General features: G+C 49.2%; 1 protein-coding gene across 2 annotated transcripts in view; it reads left to right on the top strand.

The window, feature by feature from the left end:
- ANO1 (anoctamin 1, calcium activated chloride channel) overlaps nt 1-20,076 on the top strand; it is a 109,656-nt gene that overhangs the window by 9,462 nt on the left and 80,118 nt on the right. For both annotated transcript variants that reach the window (XM_006860820.1, XM_006860821.1), the window contains exons 2-5: nt 387-719; nt 16,221-16,319; nt 17,340-17,491; nt 19,028-19,082. In XM_006860820.1, the coding sequence (XP_006860882.1) occupies nt 387-719; nt 16,221-16,319; nt 17,340-17,491; nt 19,028-19,082 (639 nt within the window). The remainder of the gene's footprint in view (nt 1-386; nt 720-16,220; nt 16,320-17,339; nt 17,492-19,027; nt 19,083-20,076) is intronic.

The following is a 20,076-nucleotide window of genomic DNA, read 5'->3' as shown; positions in this document are numbered from 1 at the left end:
GTGGGTGGATGGATGGATGGATGGGTGGGTGGATGGGTAGATGGATGGATGGATGAATGGATGGATGGATGGGTGGGTGAGTAGGTGGATGGATGGATGGATGGATGGATGGATGGATGGATGGATGGATGGATGGATGGATGGGTAGGTGGATGGATTGATGGGTGGATGGATGGGTGCATGGATGGGTGCATGGATGGATGGATGGATGGATGGATGGATGGATGGATGGATGGATGGATGGGTGCATGGATGGATGGATGGATGATGGATGGATGGATGGATGGATGGATGGATGAGCTGGTTCTATGTGAAAGATGTTCCCTTTAAAGACCCAGCAACAACAGCAGCTTATTACTAATTGTGTTTCCCTTCTCCCTCCTCAGTTGCTAAATTCTTTGTCGGTGGATCCCGATGCCCAGTGCAAGTATGGTCTCTACTTCCGGGATGGTAAACGGAAGGTGGACTACATCCTGGTGTACCACCACAAGCGGCCATCGGGCAGCAAGACTCTGGCCAGAAGGGTTCTCCACAGTGACGTCACCCAGACTGCTCGAAGCGTCAAGCAGGACCAGCCCCTGCCAGGAAAGGGGACTCTGGTAGAGGCTGGAGGGCCTGAGCCCCCCATGGACTACCATGAGGATGACAAGAGTTTCCGCAGGGAGGAGTACGAGGGGAACCTCCTGGAAGCTGGCCTGGAACTGGAACACGATGAGGACGTAATTATCCCCTACTTCCTTCAACTCCGGGGTTGGGGTGGGGGGGAGGTTGCTGTGCAGGGGGGTGACTGGTTGTAGTTTCACCTGTCCCCAGGGGAGTCTGGTGAGAATGCCATTCTTGTTACGAAGATAGAGCTTGTCTCCTTGAGGTGCTGAGAGCAGGAACCAGCCCTCACTCCTTGCCCCCCAGAAGCAATGACCTTCAGGGTCAGGGCATTTCCTGCTTCGGTCACTTCCTTTCCTGAGAATCTTAGTCCAGACACATCCCTCCTGAGCATCCTCCGGGGTGGCCTTGGTCCTCTGGGCCTCAGGTTCCTCATCTGTGAAAAGAGGAGGTTGGACTGCTGGGTCCAGTGTCTCCCTGAGAGACATGTTCTGGGTGAAGTGGCCTTGGGGTACCAGGTGTCCCCTGACTTCTCAGCTCATCAGCTGTGTGGTCTCAGCAGGTATCTGCCTTCCTTATATGAACATTGGGAAAGAGGCCCCAAGCAGACAGAACCGCCGCTGTTTAACTTAATCAAGAGGCAGAGAAAAATCTCTGAAACACACGGTTGATGTGTTGTTATTGTGTGCAGTTGAATCGATTCTGACTCGTCGCCACCCTGTAGAGGGTTTCCAAGGAGCGGCTGGTGGGTTTGAACTTCCAACCTTGTGGTTCGCAGTCCAGGGCTTATTCTACAGCGCCACACCAGGACTCGCTGAAATGCATTAAGATGGTAAAATAGTATCAGCAAGTTCTCATGGAAGCCGTGGGGTCCCCCCTGAACGTTTAAAATTAAAACAAGAGCTGGTGTTGGTTAGATGTCAAGGGACAGAAACTATACCTCGTCCTTAAATGACCATGCAGGACCCAGCTGTGTGTCACTGGTCAGCTGTGTGTCATTGGTCAGCTGTGTGTCACTGGCCAACTGTGTGTCACTGGCCAGCTGTGTGTCACTGGCCAGCAGTGTGTCACTGGCCAACCCTGCACCAACCTCTCCATCATCTGAGCCCAGTGTTGCGACCACTGTGGCAATCCATCTCATTGAAGGTCTTCGTCTTCTTCACTGACCTCTGCTTTACCAAGCATGATGTCCTTCTCTAGGGATAGGCCCCTCCTGATGATACATCCAAAGGACGTGAGACAAATTCCCACCATCCTGGCTTCTAAGGAGCATTCTGGCTACACTTTTTCTAAGGCAGATTTGATCTTTTTTTTTTGTCAACATCATATTCAGATTCTCTTGTAGTCTTGCTTATTCACTGCCCAGCTTTCACATGCATATGCGGCGACTGAAAATACCGTGACTTAGGTCAAGTGCACCTTAGTCCTCCAAGTGACTTCCTTGCTTTTGAATACTTTCAAGAGGTTTTTTACAGCAAAGTGGCCCAGAGCCAGACTTTTGTTTGAATTCCTGATTGCTAAAATGAAAACTCCTAAGCGGAACCTCCTCCCATCTTGACTTAGTGGGTTGAGAGATCGGTGGTCACCCCTACCTTCCGGTTGCCAGGGAATGCCATGAGTTTGCAGCAGGAAGGGCTCCCATTGGAGTTACTAGAGTGGGTGAGGTGTCCTTACAAAGTTTGAGGGTTCCAGAAGCAAAGATTTCATCTTAACACAGATCCAAAGCCCCCTGGTCACTAAACTTTGAGGATAGCAGTGAGAAATCAGGTCTTTGTCAGAAGCTGGAAAGTTTGTATTTCACTTTGTCCTAGTCTTTAGCAGTAGTCACTGGGCAGAGGCAAGGCACTCATTCCTGCTGGCTTGTCACATTGTCCTGTGGGCATACTGCTGCTAAGAGGAGTCTCTTTCACCATAGCGTTTTGTAACGTAGCATGTGTCATTAGGCACCATCCAGGTGGTTCTGACTCACAGGGACCCGATGCACAACAGAAGACCCCCAACGAGATGGATCAGCCAGGTGGCATCATTGATGGACTCAAGTGTGGCAGCGGTAGTGAGGTTGGCCCAGGATCGGACATTGTTTCATTCTGCTGTGCTGTGCATGGGGTCGCTATGAGTCGGTTCCGACTCGATGGCACCTGACAACAACAACAACGCCATCCTCACAATTGTTGCCATGTTTGAGTTCGTTGCTGCTGCCACTGAGACAATCCATCTCATTGGGGGTCTTGTTCTGTTTTGCTGGCCCTCCACTTTACCAAGCATGATGTCCTTCTCCAGAGACTGGTCCCTCCCGGTACCATGTCCAAAGTCCATGAGACCATCTCTAGCCCTCCTTGCTTCTAAGGAGTTTTCCAGGTGTACTTCTTCTAAAACAGTCTCCTTAGAGGCAGGAATGATGCTGGCGAGCTCAGGACAGAGGCCCGCCCCTGGGAGTGGAGGTCTGGAAGGTTGTGTGACCTTCAGCTCTGCCCTCTATGTGGCTGGTGTGGTCACCGAGGCTTCTTTCTCAACCCACAGGCCTCTGTCCTAATGGGAGCTTCACAACATGAGACTTGAGAAGAACCACACAAGCTAGGTCATCCAGACTGACCTGGCCAAAGCCTGGGAGACCCATTGAACTGTTCAGCCTCAGTCTCCCCATCTGTAAAATGGAGACGTTGCCATGTGCCATTAAGTCTATTCCAACTTATAGTGGCCCTGTAGGACAGAGAACACATTGCTAGGTTTTACTCACACAGGGGACTAATGAGTTTGAAATGCTTAAAACCCAAGCTCACAGCCACTGAGTCGATTCCAACTCATGGCGACCCCATATGACAGAATAGAACTGCTGTAAATCTTTATAGAAGCAGACAGCCTCATCTTTCTCCCACAGAGCAATCGGTGGATTTGAACCACCAATCTTACAGTTAGTATCTGAGCACTTAAACACTACACCACTACTCCAACTCAAAACTCATGGCTCTCGAGTCGGTTCTGATTTGTAGCGACCCTGTATAGGGTTCCGGAGACAAAATCTTTACTCGAGGCGAAAACCTCCATCTGTCTCCTACGGAGTGGCTGGTAGATTTGAACTACTGGCCTTGCAGTTAGCAGCCTGGTTCATAATCCACTACGTTACCATGGCTCCTTACTGTTCCATTGAGACTCCTTAAAATGGAGAATACTGCAATCTTTAGATCACGGGGTTATCATGGGTAACCTTTGCAAAGTGCTTAACTTGGAATCTGACCACTAGCAAATGATTATTTTTGCTTTTTCTTTTTTCTTGTGGTAAAAATGTACAATAACAAAACCCACTCCTTCTCAACCATTTCTGCACTGTTCGGTGGCAACTCTTCTCACATTCCTTCTCCAAATAGTCCCCCGCCATGGACGCAACTTCAGTGACCCTGAAGCAAAACTACACCTCTCACCAGAGGTCTGGATTCCTCCCAAATGCTCCCAGCTTGTCTTGCGTGTGTGTGTCTGTGTGTATGGTGAACGTATTCACATCTAAACCTTCTCCACCTCAACACTTTCTCCTTGCCAAATCCATCATGGACCCCCTTCTTCCTATCCTGACTTATTCCACCACCATAAATATGAACTCACTGCCCCCCACCACCACCGCCCACCAGCAAACCACAGCTCCCTCGCCGCCTCCCTCCCACTCCTGGTCACCACTAATCCATCATCTCTGGTCTCTGCCTCTTGGCCTGTTTCGTATACAGGGGATCATCCATGATTTATCCTTCTACAATTGATTTGTTTCACTCCACATGTCATGTTCTGGGCTCATCTTGTCATGGCTTCAGGACTGGGCACCACTCCATTGGGTGGAATGGACATTTGTGAGGCCATTTCTTTGTTGACGGGTATTTGGTTGTTGCCACGATCTGGCTTTTGAGAACCATGCTGTAGTGGATGTTGGTGGACGGGCTTGTTTCTGTGGGTGCTCCTGCCTTCCTTCACACCTTCTGAGTGGACACCCAGGATTGTCCTAGGGTTGAGCCTGCCAGGGCACATGGTAGTTCTGTGTTTAGCTTTCTGAGGAACCATCAAACCATTTTCCACAATGGCGGCACCCCCATAACTTTTCCAATACCTGTTGTATTCCAATGAGGTCAGTTCTTATTGGCTGATAGGAATAATATTGGTTTCTTATTTGATTATCTCAATATTTATGCTATTGTTTACATTTAAATTAGTGTTGTTAAGTATCATCATAGTAACTTTGTATAGGGTTCTGACTCATAGTGACCTTGTATGGGGTTTCCAAGGGTGACTGGTGGCTTTGAACCAATGACTTTGCAGTTATCAATCCAGTGCTTATCCTACAGCACCACACCAGGACTCCAAAATAACAGTGGTGGTGATGTGTCAGCTCATAGTGACCATTGTTGTTGTTGTTGTGAAGTGCCGTCGAGTCGGTTCCGACCCATAGCGACCCTGTACAGGGTTTCCAAGGGTTTAAATCTTTACGAGATAGAAAGCCTCATCTTTCTCCCGCGGAGCGGCTGGTAGTTTCGAACTGCTGACCTTAAGGTTCGCAGCCCGATTCGTAACCACTACGCTACCAGAGCTCCTTATAGTGACCATAGTGACCCCTGTATAAAGTTTCCGAGACCATGGGTCTTTACGGAAACAGAAAGCTTCATCTTTCTCCCAAGGAGCAGCCAGTAGATTCGAACTGCTGACCTTGTGGATAGCAGCCCAACTTGTAACCCATTCTGCTACTTCTTGTTGTTAAGTGCCATCAAGTCGGTTCTGACCCATAGCTACTCTATATAGGGTTTCCGAGGAGCGGCTAGTGAGCTTGAACTGCCAATCTTGTAGTTCAGATGACTTGGCAGCCTAGCGCATTGACCCGCAGCGCCACACCACGGTGCTACTAATGCTCATAAAATGTCAGTGGTTGTTGTTAAGTGCCGTCAAGTTTGTTCCAACCCATAATGACCCTGTATAGGGTTTCCGAGGAGTGGCCGGTGAACTTGAACCACCAGCTTTGCAGTCCAGGGCTTAACCCTCAGCGCCACACCAGTAGCACAGCCCAAAACAGAGAAAACAAGAACCTTTCTAAATCCACTTTAAATAATTGTAACTTACCATGAATACATTTTGTTCAACGTGGGATTTATACTCTGTATGAAGGAGCTCTGGTAGCGTAGTGGTTACAAACCGGGCTGCGAACCTTAAGGTCAGCAGTTCAAAACTACCAGCTGTTTCGTGGGAGAAAGATGAGGCTTTCTGCTCCCGTAAAGATTGGGAGCCTCGGAAACCCACTACGGGGTCACTATGAGTTGGAACTGACTGCACGGCACATAACCACCACCAACCATGAAGACTTTGATTCTTGGTAAAGTGGAGGGTCATCAAAAAATAGGGGGACCCCCAACCAGATGAATTGGCACAGTGGCAGTAGCAATGGGCTCATGGGTGGCAGCAGTTTTGAAGATGACGCAGAACTAGGCGGTGTTTGTTTTGTCCTGTTGTGCAGAGGGTCACTGTGAGTCAGTACCAACTCAACTCGATGGCACCTCACAGCAACAATGAAGACTTTGAAATACAAAACAAAGACAAAAGTGTTGGTGGTAGTGGTTAGCTGCCGTCGAGTTGGTGCCAACTCAGTGTGTCATACAACACGTTACCCGGTCCTCTCTCCTCACGATCACTGCCCATGTTTTCCTTCACTGTTTCAGTCAGTGTGCCCTTGTCGCTCCCGGTCCATCTGTCTGTGGTGCCTGTATGTCAGGCTGTTGTACTATGGAGGTCTGCCTGTTGTGGTTGGGAGCTATGTCACCAGTATTTCAAATACCTGCAGGGTCATACATGGTGGGAAAGTTTCAGTGGAGCTTCCAGAATAAGAGTAGGAAGAAAGGCCTGGTAATCGACTTCCAAAACAAATTAGTTCTAGTTTAGAACATGGGGTAATGTCACAAAGAAATCTAGCTTCCCCAGTAAATGACCCTAAATCCTATCCATCATGTGACCCCATTAGCTCAGAGACTTTTCAATAGTGGATTCAGCCCTTTGTAAACAAAAACTGACTGTAACACAGTGGGTTAAGCGCTGGACTGCTAACCACAGTTCAAATCCACCAGCCTCACTTAGGGAGAAAATGGAACCTGTCTACTGGTGCCAAGAGGGGCAGTTCTGGAAGCTCTCAGGATGGACTCAATGACCTTGGTGACCATTCAAACTGTCGAAGTATGGGTTCCAGTGGAGTTTGTCCCTGGAATCATAAATGGCGTTTTAGGAGGTTCTCCTGTAAACATGGCAGGGGCTGTGTGCAAGACCTGTCACCTGTTCAGCCTGTCCTCCCAGGGTCTGGACAGCCAGGATCTACAAAAAGGCTGTTTGGTGGCAAGCAGCCCATGAGGTGTGTGCGGGGCATCTGCCAACACGACTATCAGACAGGCTGCTCTGTGTTTACTTCAGACAGCAGAGATGTGCTCACCAGGGCGCTGTCTCACCAGCCGATGTACTGAGATTACCAGGACTGGGGTGGATGGCAATTCTAGACGGCAAATACCCACCACAACCTAGCCCAACTGGAAAGTGAAATTTGGGGCCTATGTGCACTTTCCTAGGGAGAAAATTCCAGAGCATCCCCCGGGTATTCAAATGTCCGATGACCCCCCTCAAAAAGTTAAGAACCATCCATCTAAGGCAGTGAGGGCTATGGACTGAGACCAGATGAAGCTTGGTTGTGAGAAGTCAGGTCTCAGTGGTAGAATTCTTGCCTTGCCTTCAGGGGACACAGGTTGGTTTACCAGGCAATGTGCCTTAAACGCAGCCACCACCCACCTGTCCGTGAGGCTGGCATGCTGTGTGATGCTGGCCAACTTTCAGCAGAGCTCTCTGAGTAAGACAGACCAGGAAAAAAAGGCCTGGTGATCCATCTCTGAACATCAGACACTGAAGACCCTGTGGATCATAGCAACCTGAGCCCCAGTGGATCCAGGGGCTGGGCACAGGGCAGCATTAGGCGTGGGGTCCTTACAAGCCAGGGTCTGGCACCAACAGCACATTCTTTGTTGAGACGGCTGTAGGATATATCGATGCGTCTCTGGCTTCTACCCACCTGTAGTAGAAGCAAGATAGCGAGATGTCATCAGGAAAGAGCAATGGCTAGAAAAGAAATTCACGTTTGGAAAAGTCCCAGTCAGTGGAGATGAGGCAAACCCGCCATGAAGCGGGTGGACACATTAGCCTCAGTGACAGGCTCATGTGTACCAAAGACCCTAAAGATGACGCAGCACTGGGCAGTGTTTCATTCTGTTGTTCATAAAAAGTCAAGTCGACACGGCTAACAACAAGACACCTCAGTGAGAGACCCTGGCTTAGAGGGCGGCCTAAAGTTGATTTCACTCTCGGGATTCCCATGAGGGTCCCGTGTGGGGGCCCCAGGATGGCAGGACAGGAAATGGCTCATTGGTGTATATGGTCCCAGGTCTCTCTCTCTCTCCATTTCTGACAGCTGTGAGGTCAGCTTCCAGGGTCCCATTAAAGGACGGGAGGAGTTTCTGGTCAACATGTTTCCTTACAACTGAAGTTCATGAGCATTTCTGAAGTCCAGCCTCAAAGCCAGTAGACATTATTAATGTCTGTGGGGTCACTGTGGAGAACGCCACACACTAAACTCTGCTATGTGTGCTCAGCGTGGTCAGCCCACGCTGCCTGCATGTTGAACTCCATGAAGGACACAGGACGTGACCCTGTGCACATGTTTGCTTTCATGCGGCTGTTTGGGGTTTGCTAGGCGCCCTCATGGGCTGGCTGTTTTTTCTCGGCGTTCTTTCCCGGAGCTGCTGGGGTCGAGAGCAGCATCTGGTTCCCATCTTGAATGGGATGATGTTCCCCATGGGCTGACTCTGTGGGGGAAACATCACTGCTTTCAGACCAAGTTCAGAGACATATGGGGGTAAGACTAGTCAAGAGCCAAGTGTGGGTTAGAGTTGTCCAGGCCCCCCAGGTCCTTGAGTACAAGTCAGACCCATCTCCCCCAACTTGATACCCAAGTGTCCCCCAAGAGCCAAGTGTAGTTCAGACCTACCTGCCCCCTCAAGAGCCAAGTGTGGGTCGTCCACACCTTCTCCACCCCACCCAAAAAGCCAAATGTGGGTCAGACCCATCCAGGGCCCCCCAGAGCCCCGAGTACAAGTTAGACCCATCTCCACCTTCTTGATAAACGTGTCCCCAAGAACCAAGCGTGGGTCAGGCCCATCCAGTCCCCTTGAGAGCCCCAAGTTTGGGTCAGACCTCCCTGGCACCCTCCCCCTGAAAGCTCCAAGTAGAGATCAAGCCCCCCTCAGCCAATTCCTGGCTGAACAACCTTGAGCAAGTAAGGTCACCTCCCTGGGCCTCAGTTTCATGGCAGAGGTAATATGGCTGAAGCCTCCTCAGCACAGCCCCTTCTATGCCTTGTCTGGGAGCCCAGGAGACAATGCAGGCTGAGGGAAAGGTCTCCCTGCCCATGGGGGCACACCAGGCAAGGGGGCAGGGTGGTCACAATCCCAGTGAATAGGGACAGGAAGGGTCCAGTTGAGGCCTGAAGGAAGGAGCAGGTGGTTCCAGGCTTAATTATCTTGAGGCAGCTTGGCCTTCTACTCTGGACTGGGGTCCAGGGGGCAGTGTCTCAGGGTCCATCCAAACCAAAAACTTAAACCCAACAAGTTGATTCTGACTGATGGTAACCACATTGCCAGGTCTTTCTTCTGCAGAACCACTAAATGGGTTCAAACCTCCAGCCTTTCAGTTAGTAACCAAGAACTTAGTCATCTGTGCCCCTCAGGGATCCCAACTTGTCACCCAGACATCGCAGTAAGGACAAGAGGAGGGGCAGTTGTTCTAAAGGAGCCCCCCAGGGAACATCTTTTCCACACTGTGAGTAGGTGGGAAAGGAACTATGCCCCTGCCTGATGAATCTCACTCAGCCTAAAGCAGAAAGGTGTTTACTTGTGCTTTATTGACTTTGCAAAGGCTTTCGACTGTGTGGACCATAAAAAACAACGGATAACATTGGGAAGAATGGGAAATTGAGAACACTTAATTGTGCTCATGAGGAACCTGTACGTAGACCAAGAAAGAGGCAGTCGTTTAAACAGATTAAGGGGACACCGAATGGTTAAAAATCTGGAAGGATGTATGTATCCTTTCACCTTACTTATCCGGTGTGTATGCTGAGCACATAATCCAAGAAACTGAATGATATGAAAAAGAAGATGGCATCAGGATTGGAGGATGACTTACTAGCCATCTGTGATACAACATTGCTTACTGGATATGAAGAGGACGAAAACTACCAAAAACCACAGCCTTCAGTGTCAAAAAAGCAAAAGTCCTCATAACTGCACCAATAAGTAACATCTTGATGAATGGAGACAAGATTGAAGTTGTCTAAGACTTCATTCTGCTTGGATCAATAGTCAGTGTTGACTCATGGAAGCTGCAGTCAAGAAATCAAATGACTTATTGTATTAGGCAAATGTGCTGCACAAGACCTCTTTAAAGTGTTCAAGAGCAAAGATAGCACTTTGAAGGTGGCCAGCCATGGTTTTCCAGTCACCTTATATGCATGTGAGAGTTGGACAATGAATGCATTTAAATTATGGTGTTGGTGACGAATATTGAAAGTACCATTAATTGCCAGAAGAACAAACAAATCTGTCTTGGAAAAAGTGTAGCCAGACTGTTCCTTAGAAGCCAGAATAATGAGACCTTATCTCATCTACTTGGAGCATGTTGTCGGAAGGGCCCATACCCTGAAGAAGGACATCATGCTTGGTAAAGTGGAGAGTCAATAAAACAGAGGAAGACCCCCCAACAGGATAGATTGACAAGTGACTGCAACCAACAATGGGCTCAAATATAAGAACAATTGAGAGACGGCACAGGACAGGGAAGTGTATCGTTCTATTGTTCATGGGGTGGCTTAGAGTAGGAACTGACCAGACTGCACCTAACAACAACAGCCCACCTGCCCACATATAGAAAAAAAGAAACGGAGGCTCTGAGAAATGGGTAAGAGTGGAGACCATACACCCAAAAGTGGCTGAACCAGAATTCAAACCCCTGGCCCTAATCCTGACCTTTCGCTCTTTATGCAAAAACACACCGCCACATTGGTTCAAAGAGCCTCTTGTACCGTGGAATGTTAGGGAACTTGTCTAGTCCTGAAAATATCATTTCTGCTCAGTCCTGCTTCGTCTTCAGTTTTTGTTGCTCCATCTCATTGGGAGTCTTCCTCTTTGTCACTGAACTGCCACTTTGATTTCCACCTTTGATCTTGCAGATTGATTTCTTTGGCTGCTGAAGTGTTATGTCTCCTTGAGTCTTCTACCAAGGTTCAAAGGGCACAACACTGCTTTAATCCCCACTGCCTGATTTCCTTCAGACCTGCTGTCTTCTTTTCTTTCATTTTCTTTTTATTGTGAATTGGGTGACGGTTTAACAGAGCAGATTAAGTTTATATCAACTATTGAATGGGAAACTGACCTGCTGAAGGTTTGGTTGGTTGGTTTCTGCCTTGCTTTTGTGGAACTACACTGCTTTAAAAAAGGAATTCTGGCCATCTCTTTGTTGTTGTTGTTGTTGTTGTTGTTGCTAAGCACCATCAAGTGGGTTCCAACTCACAGTGACCCTGTATGGGATTTCTAAGGAGTGGCTAGTGAGTTCGAACCGCTGACCTTGCAGTTCAATCCGACCCTGACGTCCAGTGTTTTTCCTGCAGTGCCACACCAGGATTGATGCTTTGTTGTTGTTGTTGTTATGTGCCGTGGAGTCGATTCCGACTCATAGCGACCCTGTACAGGGTTTCCAAGGCTGTAAATCTTTATGGGAGCAGAAAACCCCATCTTTCTCCCAAACAGCTGGTGGTTTTGAACTGCTGACCTTGCGGTTCATAGCCTAATACGTAACCACTACGCTACAGAGCTGGATTGATGCTCGTAGCCCTGGAATTGGCTCCATCAGGACACCTTGTATACAATTAGATGAAACATTGTTTTGTTCTATCCCGTTTTTCTAAGCTTTGGTGTATTAAAGTCCAATGTCAGGGCTGTGCTCTGAACCCATCTCCTGACGGGGCTCTCTCGGTTTTGCTGACCCCTCAACTTCACCTGCCATGAAGTAGGTCCTTGTCTGTGGTGGGTCTTACCTGATGTCCAGAGTAAGGGAACTGAAGTCTTGCCGTCTTCTAAGGAGTACTCTGTGTACATTGCTTCTAAGATTTGTTTGTTCTTCTAGCTGTGCTCTGTATATTACCATTCTTTGTCATCTCTGTAATTCAAAGACATCCATTGTTCTTTGCTCTTCATCTTCTGTCTTTAAAGTGCCCCCAGGACTATTGCAGGATAGTATGGTATGGGGTCCTGTTGTCGGACAAAATCCTGGCCTTTCTGACTTCCTCATGTGTCTCTGGGCCCAGAGCAGGGCCGGTTCCCCGGTTTCTGGCTCACCAGGGACTCTGTGAGCTTGTCACTAGGGTTTGAAATCGGCCTGCTGGGAGTATTTACACAGTGGGCATTGGTAAATGCCACAGAGGGGAGTTTTTTCCTTTTCCTGGAGAACTGGTTTGTCGACTTCGCTCTGCCCCATCTCCACATCTTCCTTCCCTTGGAGGGGCTGAGTATTTTTAAACATGCCTGCTGATTTTTTTAGTTACTCTTTTTATTTCTAGAAGTTGTGTTTGGATCTTTTCCAAGTCTGCTGTATCACTTCTTAATGGTTTCCTGTCCTCCACGAATCTTTCCTAACTTGAGGTTGTTTTTCTAATGAGGAAGGCATTCCTGATCCATCTAATACTTTCATAACCCAAGGCTTCTTCAGTGGATGTTTTCTGTCTTGGTTGCTTTTGGGGTTTCTCCCCCATGTTCCTGGTGGATCTTATTCTCTTGTCTGCTGGTCATTGGCCTTACAGAAACCAGGGAGGAAGGTGCCCTTGTCCACGGGGACTGTGCGCTTAGCGAGAGCTGGGTAGTTGGGAACTACTTTGAACCAGGGTTACTACCTGGAAATCCCCAGACCATGCTTTTATAGAGGCTGCAACCAGGAGCAGCCAGGACTCCTGAGAGTGAGCTTAGACTCTCCTTTCCTTTCCTTTTATTTTGTGTTGATTGTTTTATTGTCATTGTTGAGAATATTCAGAACAGAACATGCACCAATTCAACAGTTTCTGCATCTCCGTGGCATTGGCTGCATCCTCTCCCAACTTTGCTGAGTTGGTCCTCCCCCGTGGATATATATCCACTGACCCCTAAGTTTCCTATCTTGCCCAGTTGCTGTTTTCTGTTTGATCCCATATCGCTAGTCCTTAAAAGCACACAATGTTCAAGACGACCCTTTCCCCTAGTTAAATGAAACTCTTGTTTTCGTTTTAAGAAGACTCCGTGGGGATGTGTTTTATATAAATAACATTTGATGATGGCTTGGGGGCAATACTTTCAGGGGTTCATCCAGCTTCCTTGACTCCAGAAAGTGTGGAGTCCATGAGAATTTGAAATTCTGGTCTTCATGTTCCTCTTGGAGATTCTTCTCTAGCTTCATTGCTCAGAATGTTCAGTAATGGTTGTGGTCTCGTGGCAAATGAAGCAATTCTCCCTATTGTTAACTGTTGTGAAAAGTTGGTTCCAACTCATTGCAATTCTGTGTAGGGTTTACAAGGAACAATTGGTTGGTTTGAAATGCTGACTTTGCAGTTAGCAGTCTAGTACTGCCCTCAGCATCATACAAGGATGCTCTATGTTCCCTGTCTTGCTCCACCGCGTCATACTAGCTATCATACATACTACCTATCATATATAGTGCTACCCTCAGCATCATACAAGGATGCTGTATGTTCTGCCTTGCTTCCTCTGTTGCTCCAGGAAATTGTCCGCTTGTCAGCTTTAAAGACCCCAGGCACTACACAGTGAGCTAGGAGGTGGGATAGAAGTACCAGAGGTGTTATTAGGCTGATAAACTGGGATGTTCAGTGAAACCACGGCCCTAAGCTTCCGATCCATGGCAGCCATCCCATGTGGTATTCCGTTGAACATAAGCAATCTTCCCCCCTCCTTTCTCCCCTGGCTCTTCCCAGCCCCCGAGCTGTTGTCAGTACAGTGCCCTGGGTTGATGGGGAGCTGTGGTCCATTTCTGGGTCCTCTGACTCTAAAAGTGGCATTCCAGGCCAGCTGGAGCTTGGGAGTCTCTTGTTCCTTCTGAGATGCCACATGCAGTTCTGGGGGTATCCAAATTCTCAAAAGGTGGGTGAGAATAGGACTTAACTACATCAAGCTCCCATGGTCTCTGTTTCACACGAGCATCTTCAGCCCACCCCTCTCTCCTTCTCTGGGTGGGGAATTTTTCAGAGAGGTGGCACTGTCCCCATCTGGGCCCCAAGCTGCTCTGTGACCTCCCAGCATCCACTAGGGTCCAGAAGGAGCAGGTGCTCATCCCGCCAGGGCATTTGGCTAGGAGAGAAGGGGACTTATTCTGCCCTGGCCACCCTGGCCTACATAGTCTCCCCCTCCCGGGGTAGACACCGGTTCATCCAGGTCCCACGTTTTAAAGCATCTGCCGTATGTTTGTTTGGAATTGGTCCCATGGCCCCTTTCCAAGTCCCTCCAGCTGTGTCCCTGGGAGAGACCCCATGCTGCACGTCAGCGGACTGCATCCTTCCAGGGCAGTGCCTCAGACGCAGGCTCCCATGGACTTGGAGGGGCATACTTTGGGGACGTGTGGGTGAGTGTGCACGGAGAAGTAACTCGGGTCTGAAGCGTAGAGTCAGGCTTTGCCACATGTGCGTTGAGGGTGAGTCTCAGGTTCCCAGGCCTTCGTGACTTCCCAGTCAAGCGATTCTGTGCACATAAACATGGTGCCCTCAGCTGCCTGCATTGTCACCCCTGCCCAACCAGGTCTGGCATTGCCCCAAGTTTTCAAATGAGGAAACAGGGCTCAGAGAGGTTAAGTCACTTGTAGAAGACCACACAGGGTCAGAACCACCTGGACCCAAGGTCTCCAAGTCACATGAGCTCACTCACCACCCACCCACCTGTCCTTCCCAGCCTTTCGTCTGTGCTGAGATGCATTCCAGTGGGCCTCAATGAAGCCACACCTGGACCTGCCAGACCTGGAGCCGGGAAGGTCACTGTCCCGATGGATTGTGAGGCCCTTAACACCTGACCAAGCAGCACTCAGTAACCAGGGTGTTCATTGAATCACTCAGACATTCTACACCAGAGAGAAAAGACTCGTCTGAGTTCACAGCTCCTTCCTGACTGAGCTGGACTTGAACTCAAACCCCTGCGTCAGGCGGCTCATCCACATTAGGATCAAGCCGTGCAGATGCAGTGTGACCTAGGGACCAGGCTAAGGACAAGCCCTAACCCTGCAGAAGGGGAACAGCCTCAGGGACCACCTTCTTGGACCTACCTACACAGGTTGTCAGAGGCTCTGAGTGTGCTAGGGCCAGGGCATGGGGGTGGGGGGAGTGCCCTGTGCTACCTGGACTAATGCAGGCAGGAACTACACCTTTCTGGAAACTCCACAGGAGATTCAGTATCTTTGTTTCCTGGGGTCCTCCCTCCAGACCCTCCTGTGTGACCTGGGACCACCCACTTAACCCCTCTGAGAGCTTCATTCTGCCCTCTGCAGGGCAGGGACTCTATCTAACTCCTGCCACGAAGTGTTTTTAAGGGGGCTGAGCAATTGCTAGCACATATTGCTGCTTGCTGTCAAGTGAGGTCTGACTCACAGCAACCTGATGTACAACAGAGGAAATGGGTCTACGCCGTCTTCGTGAGGGGTTGGTATGTTTGGGTTCACTGTAACAGCTACTGTGTTACTACATCGCTTGGCAGTTTTCCACATTGTTGCTGACCCTCGAGTGTATCAAACATTCTTTGCTGGTGATTGCTCTTTCTTGGTGACGTGTCCAAAGTGAGCCAATCACAGTCTTACTGTCCTTTCCTGGTGACGTTTCCTCACTTCTGAGGGGCGTTCTGGTTGTACTTCCTCTAAGACAAGTCTGCTTGTTCTTCTGGCTGCCCGCAGTGTATTCAATAGTCTTCGCCAACACCATCATCAAAGATGTCCTTCCTCTTTGGTCTTCCTTATTCGCTGTCCAGCTTTCAAATGCATAAAAAGTGATGGAAGGCCCATGGTTTGGGTCAGGTGCACCTTATTCTTCAAGGTGACATCTTCGCTTTTGGGTACTGTTGTTGTTGTTATGTGCCGTGGAGTCGGTTTCGACTCATAGCGACCCTGTACAGGGTTTCCGAGGCTGTAAATCTTTACGGGAGCAGAAAGCCTCATCTTTCTCCCGCGGAGCGGCTGGTAGTTTCGAACTGCTGAACTTGCGGTTCGCAGCCCGATTCGTCACCACTACGCTACCAGTACTAGTTGTTGTTAAATGCTGTCGAATTAGTTCTGGCTCGTGGCAACCCTGTATAGGGTTTGTGGGAGCAAACAGCCTCATCTTTCTCCCACTGAGTAGCTGGTGGCTTTGAACCGTGGATCTTGTGGTTTGAAGTCCAGAGCTTGTCTTACAGAGTTGCTCGGTCAACTGTGACTTCATCTGGGGGGGGTAACATAACTTCAACAACATGTGTCTGCCCTTCCTGACTTAAGAATTACTGCTCTTTTCTTTCTAGACCAAAATTCACGGAATTGGATTTGTGAAAATTCATGCCCCTTGGAACGTCCTGTGCAGAGAAGCTGAGTTCTTAAAGCTCAAGATGCCTACAAAAAAGGTTGGTGGGGATTTTTCTAATCCGAAATAGATCGCCACATCTCCTGTAATTTGCCCTGTGTTGTTAATGGCAAATCAGGTGAGCCTGAGGACACACATCCCTGTGTCTGGCGATAGAGAATATGACCCGGTCCAGGGTGATCTTTGGAGACCCCAGACCATACCTTGCTAGGATATGACATGAAGAGAGCCTGCTTCTTGACACAGAGATTTATTAGAAATATGTTGTTGTTGTTGTTGTTGTTGTTAAGTGACATAGAGTCGGTTCCTACCCATAGCAACCCTGTATAGAGTTTCCGAGGAGCAGCTGGTGAGCTTGAACCGCCGACCTTGCAGTTCAAACAGCTTTGCAGTCTGGCGCATTAACCTGCAGCGCCATACCTATAAGCACCCTTAAACTCCAGGTTCTGGTTTTATACACTGTTCATCTATCAGATTTATTTAAATTACATTTCCTGGTTTTCTGGGATTTTTATCTCTTTATCTCCCTGCTTATCCCCACCACCACCACCGCCACCCTCTGGGTATTTTAATAGACTTTGTTTTTTTAGAGCCATTTGAGGTTTGCAGAAAAGACAGACAGCTCAGAATATCCATCCCCTCTCTCCTGCTGGTGGCTTCTGTTATTCAGATGTTGCATTCCTGTGATACACTGTTACCATGGATGGACCAAGACTGATACATTGTTGCTTCTCATGGGTTGTAGCCTCCTGTGATACCAACAAATGCATCCCATCATGTGTCCACCTTTTCAGTGCTGTACACAAGAGCTCCACCGGCTGAAAACTTGTATTTCACATTTCCTTTTTAACCTCTGAAAACTACAGGGAAAGAGCGATTTTACTGTGTGCTCCTTGACGGACTTTTGGGACCTGTGTTTCTTTATGTGTGGGAAGTGCTCCAGCTCCGTCTCCAGATTGGGATCCCCTGACCCCCAGGAGAAGGGAGAGTTCTATGAAGGGTCTGAAAGAAAACCTGAGGGTCATTCAGCACCCCACACCGTAACCTGTCTCATCCGCAGATGTACCACATCAACGAGACCCGCGGCCTCCTGAAAAAGATTAATTCAGTGTTCCAGAAAATCACAGACCCCATCCAGCCCCGAGTGGCTGAGCACCGTCCCCAGGCCAGCAAAAGACTCTCGTACCCCTTCTCCCGCGAGAAACAGCACCTGTAAGTCTGGGACCCGGCACCCCTTATCCATGTTGCAGGATGAAACTCAGAGGTTATTCCTGTGAGCACTTTGTGACTTCTGGGCTCAGGAGAGTCCAAGAGAGGCCTGGACATGCTGTGTAAGGTTGATGTTCACTGAGGACACAGGGAGATTGTCTGGTTCTTCTGCTGAGGAAAAATCAAAACTGTTCTCATTCACGGTAGCCCCGTGTGTGCCAGAGTAGAACTGAGCTCCACAGAGTTTTCAGTTGAGGTAGATTGATTGCCAGACCTTTCCTCCAAGGTACCTCTTAGTGGACTTAAAACTCCAACCTTCTGCTTCATAGTGGAACACTGCACCCCATAGAGAAGATAGCAAGGGCACGTTGTGGGTCTTGCTTTGAAGCTGGATGGCTTTGAATCTGTGGCCTGCCGGTCCCCTCCTCATCTGCCCAGCCCCCTCCCACTCTGTTTTATGCTGGAAGCACCGACTGGCCTATGCTCTTGCTAAACAGGCTGCCCGAAGCTGAGCAGGGAGGCAGGAGATGAAAAGCAGTCCCCAGGGGTGGCCTGAGGGCCCCAGGGACACCAGCCAGCGGTAGTTGCCTGGCAGTGCCTCACCCATTCTGGAACTTTCCTGCTCCTGCTCCTGCTCCCAAGGGGCAATGGGGCATAGTCGCCATATTGGCCACAGCTGTGAGCTGGGATGTGCTGGGTAGAGCTGGTGTGTGGGCAGAGGCAAGGAATGATCAGGGCTCTGGGAACCTGGGAGTACTTTCTATGGTGGCTCTGGGGACAGGCAAGGGCTCAAACATCTCTGGCTTCACTGGCAAGGAGAATTCAGAGCTTGAGGTAGAACTGAGCCGCACTCTGTTATATTACCTGATCTTGGGGGGACTGGATGCTCCCCCCAGAGAGAAGGAGGTTGTCCTGTTGGGCTTTTCTGGCACTGTAGACTGACGGTCCTGAGGCCCTGAAAGGAGACACCCTCTTGCCAGGATAGAAAGACCCTGGGGCCAGCCTCCTACCTCTGTACTCAATGGCTCCATTCGCCTGACCTGCCTAGCCAGGTTTCACTCTGCTCAGGCTGCCTGGTGATGGAGGCCAGCAGACCAGGGCCAGTCACTCTGAGTCCCTTAGGGAGTGTCCCTCTGCCCCTAGGAAGTCTGGGGTACTTCTTGCTGACAAACTATCATTTGTTAGTCCCAGGGAAATTGTTTTATAAGGTAGAATTGTCTGATGGCAAGATGACCTGTCCCATCCCCAATAGAAATTTAAAGCATACCCAGGGAGGGTCATCAAAGGAAGCAGGGACTCAGGGAGGCAGGTGTGGCTGAACCTGCCTCTGGGGTCACTTCCCCTCTGCGTGGGTCCCTGAGCCCTGTGGTGGGGGGTGGGGGTGGAGGTTAACGAGACAGACTCTTCCCGATGGCCAGGATCACCTGTGGTCAAGTGCCCACCACGAATCCTGGGAACACTGACTCCCAGGACCATGAAAGCTGGGAGGACACTGCCCCTAGGTCTCAATGTCTCACTGCCATCTGGCTCTTTCCACAGATTTGACCTGTCTGACAAGGATTCCTTTTTCGACAGCAAAACTCGGAGCACAATAGTAAGTGTCTTACAGCAAAAATCACTCCCTAACCAGGCGGGCCCAGGGATGCCGATGATCATTTCATTTTGGTGCTGGCTCCTCAGGGCGAATGTGGCTCTAATTGCCTGAGACAGAAATAATTGGGATAATAAAACCGGGAGGGCTGAGAGGGCCCAGGGGACAGCAGGGCCCGGGGCTGGCTTAGAGCAGGAAAGGACACAAAGAAGAGAGGAGGAGGGGGAGGGAAGCTCAGAGCCCCTCATTTGAGTCTTCTTGCTGTCTCTCCTTTTCCTTTTTATCATAGTAAAAATGCAGCTCACCCAGCATTTGCCACTTCCACCATTTTTACACGTATGATTCAGTGATGTTGGTCACATGTATCATGTTGACAACCCTCACTTCTGCTATCCATTTCCAGATTTTGTGTCCCCAGTAACATCACCCTTCTCACCGTCCAACAACCAACCTTCCTGACCCATAGTGACCCTATCTTTACGGAAGCACACGGACTCATCTTTCTCCCAAGGAGCAGCTGGTGCTTTGAACTGATGACCTTGTGGTTAGCAGTCCAGTGCTTATCCTTCTATGCCACCAGGGCTCCTTAAGAGAAAATCAGTGCCCCTAGGTCATGAGCCCCCCATTTCCTTTCCATCCACCCCAAGAGAGCCCTAATAAGCTGTGCTCTGTGTACATTTGCCAATTTCACATTTCAAGTGGGGACATGCTGCGTCTCTTCTTTCACTTAGCATGTTGTCAGAATTTATCCATGTGGTAGCATGTGTCCAAGCTTCATTCACCCATGTGATAGTGTGTGTTAGGACTTCCTTCATACATGTGTTAGCATGTGTCCGAGCTTCGTTCACCTATGTGATAGTATGTGTCAGGACTTCATTCATACATGTGTTAGCATGTGTCCAAGCTTCATTCACCCATGTGATAGTGTGTGTCAGGACTTCATTCATACATGTGTTAGCATGTGTCTGAGCTTCATTCACCCATGTGATAGTGTGTG

This window comes from Chrysochloris asiatica, unplaced genomic scaffold (assembly GCF_000296735.1).
Source record: "Chrysochloris asiatica unplaced genomic scaffold, ChrAsi1.0 scaffold00040, whole genome shotgun sequence".
Lineage (NCBI taxonomy): Eukaryota > Metazoa > Chordata > Mammalia > Afrosoricida > Chrysochloridae > Chrysochloris > Chrysochloris asiatica.
Note: the sequence above shows the minus strand (reverse complement) of the source record. Positions and strands in the feature narration are given on the sequence as shown.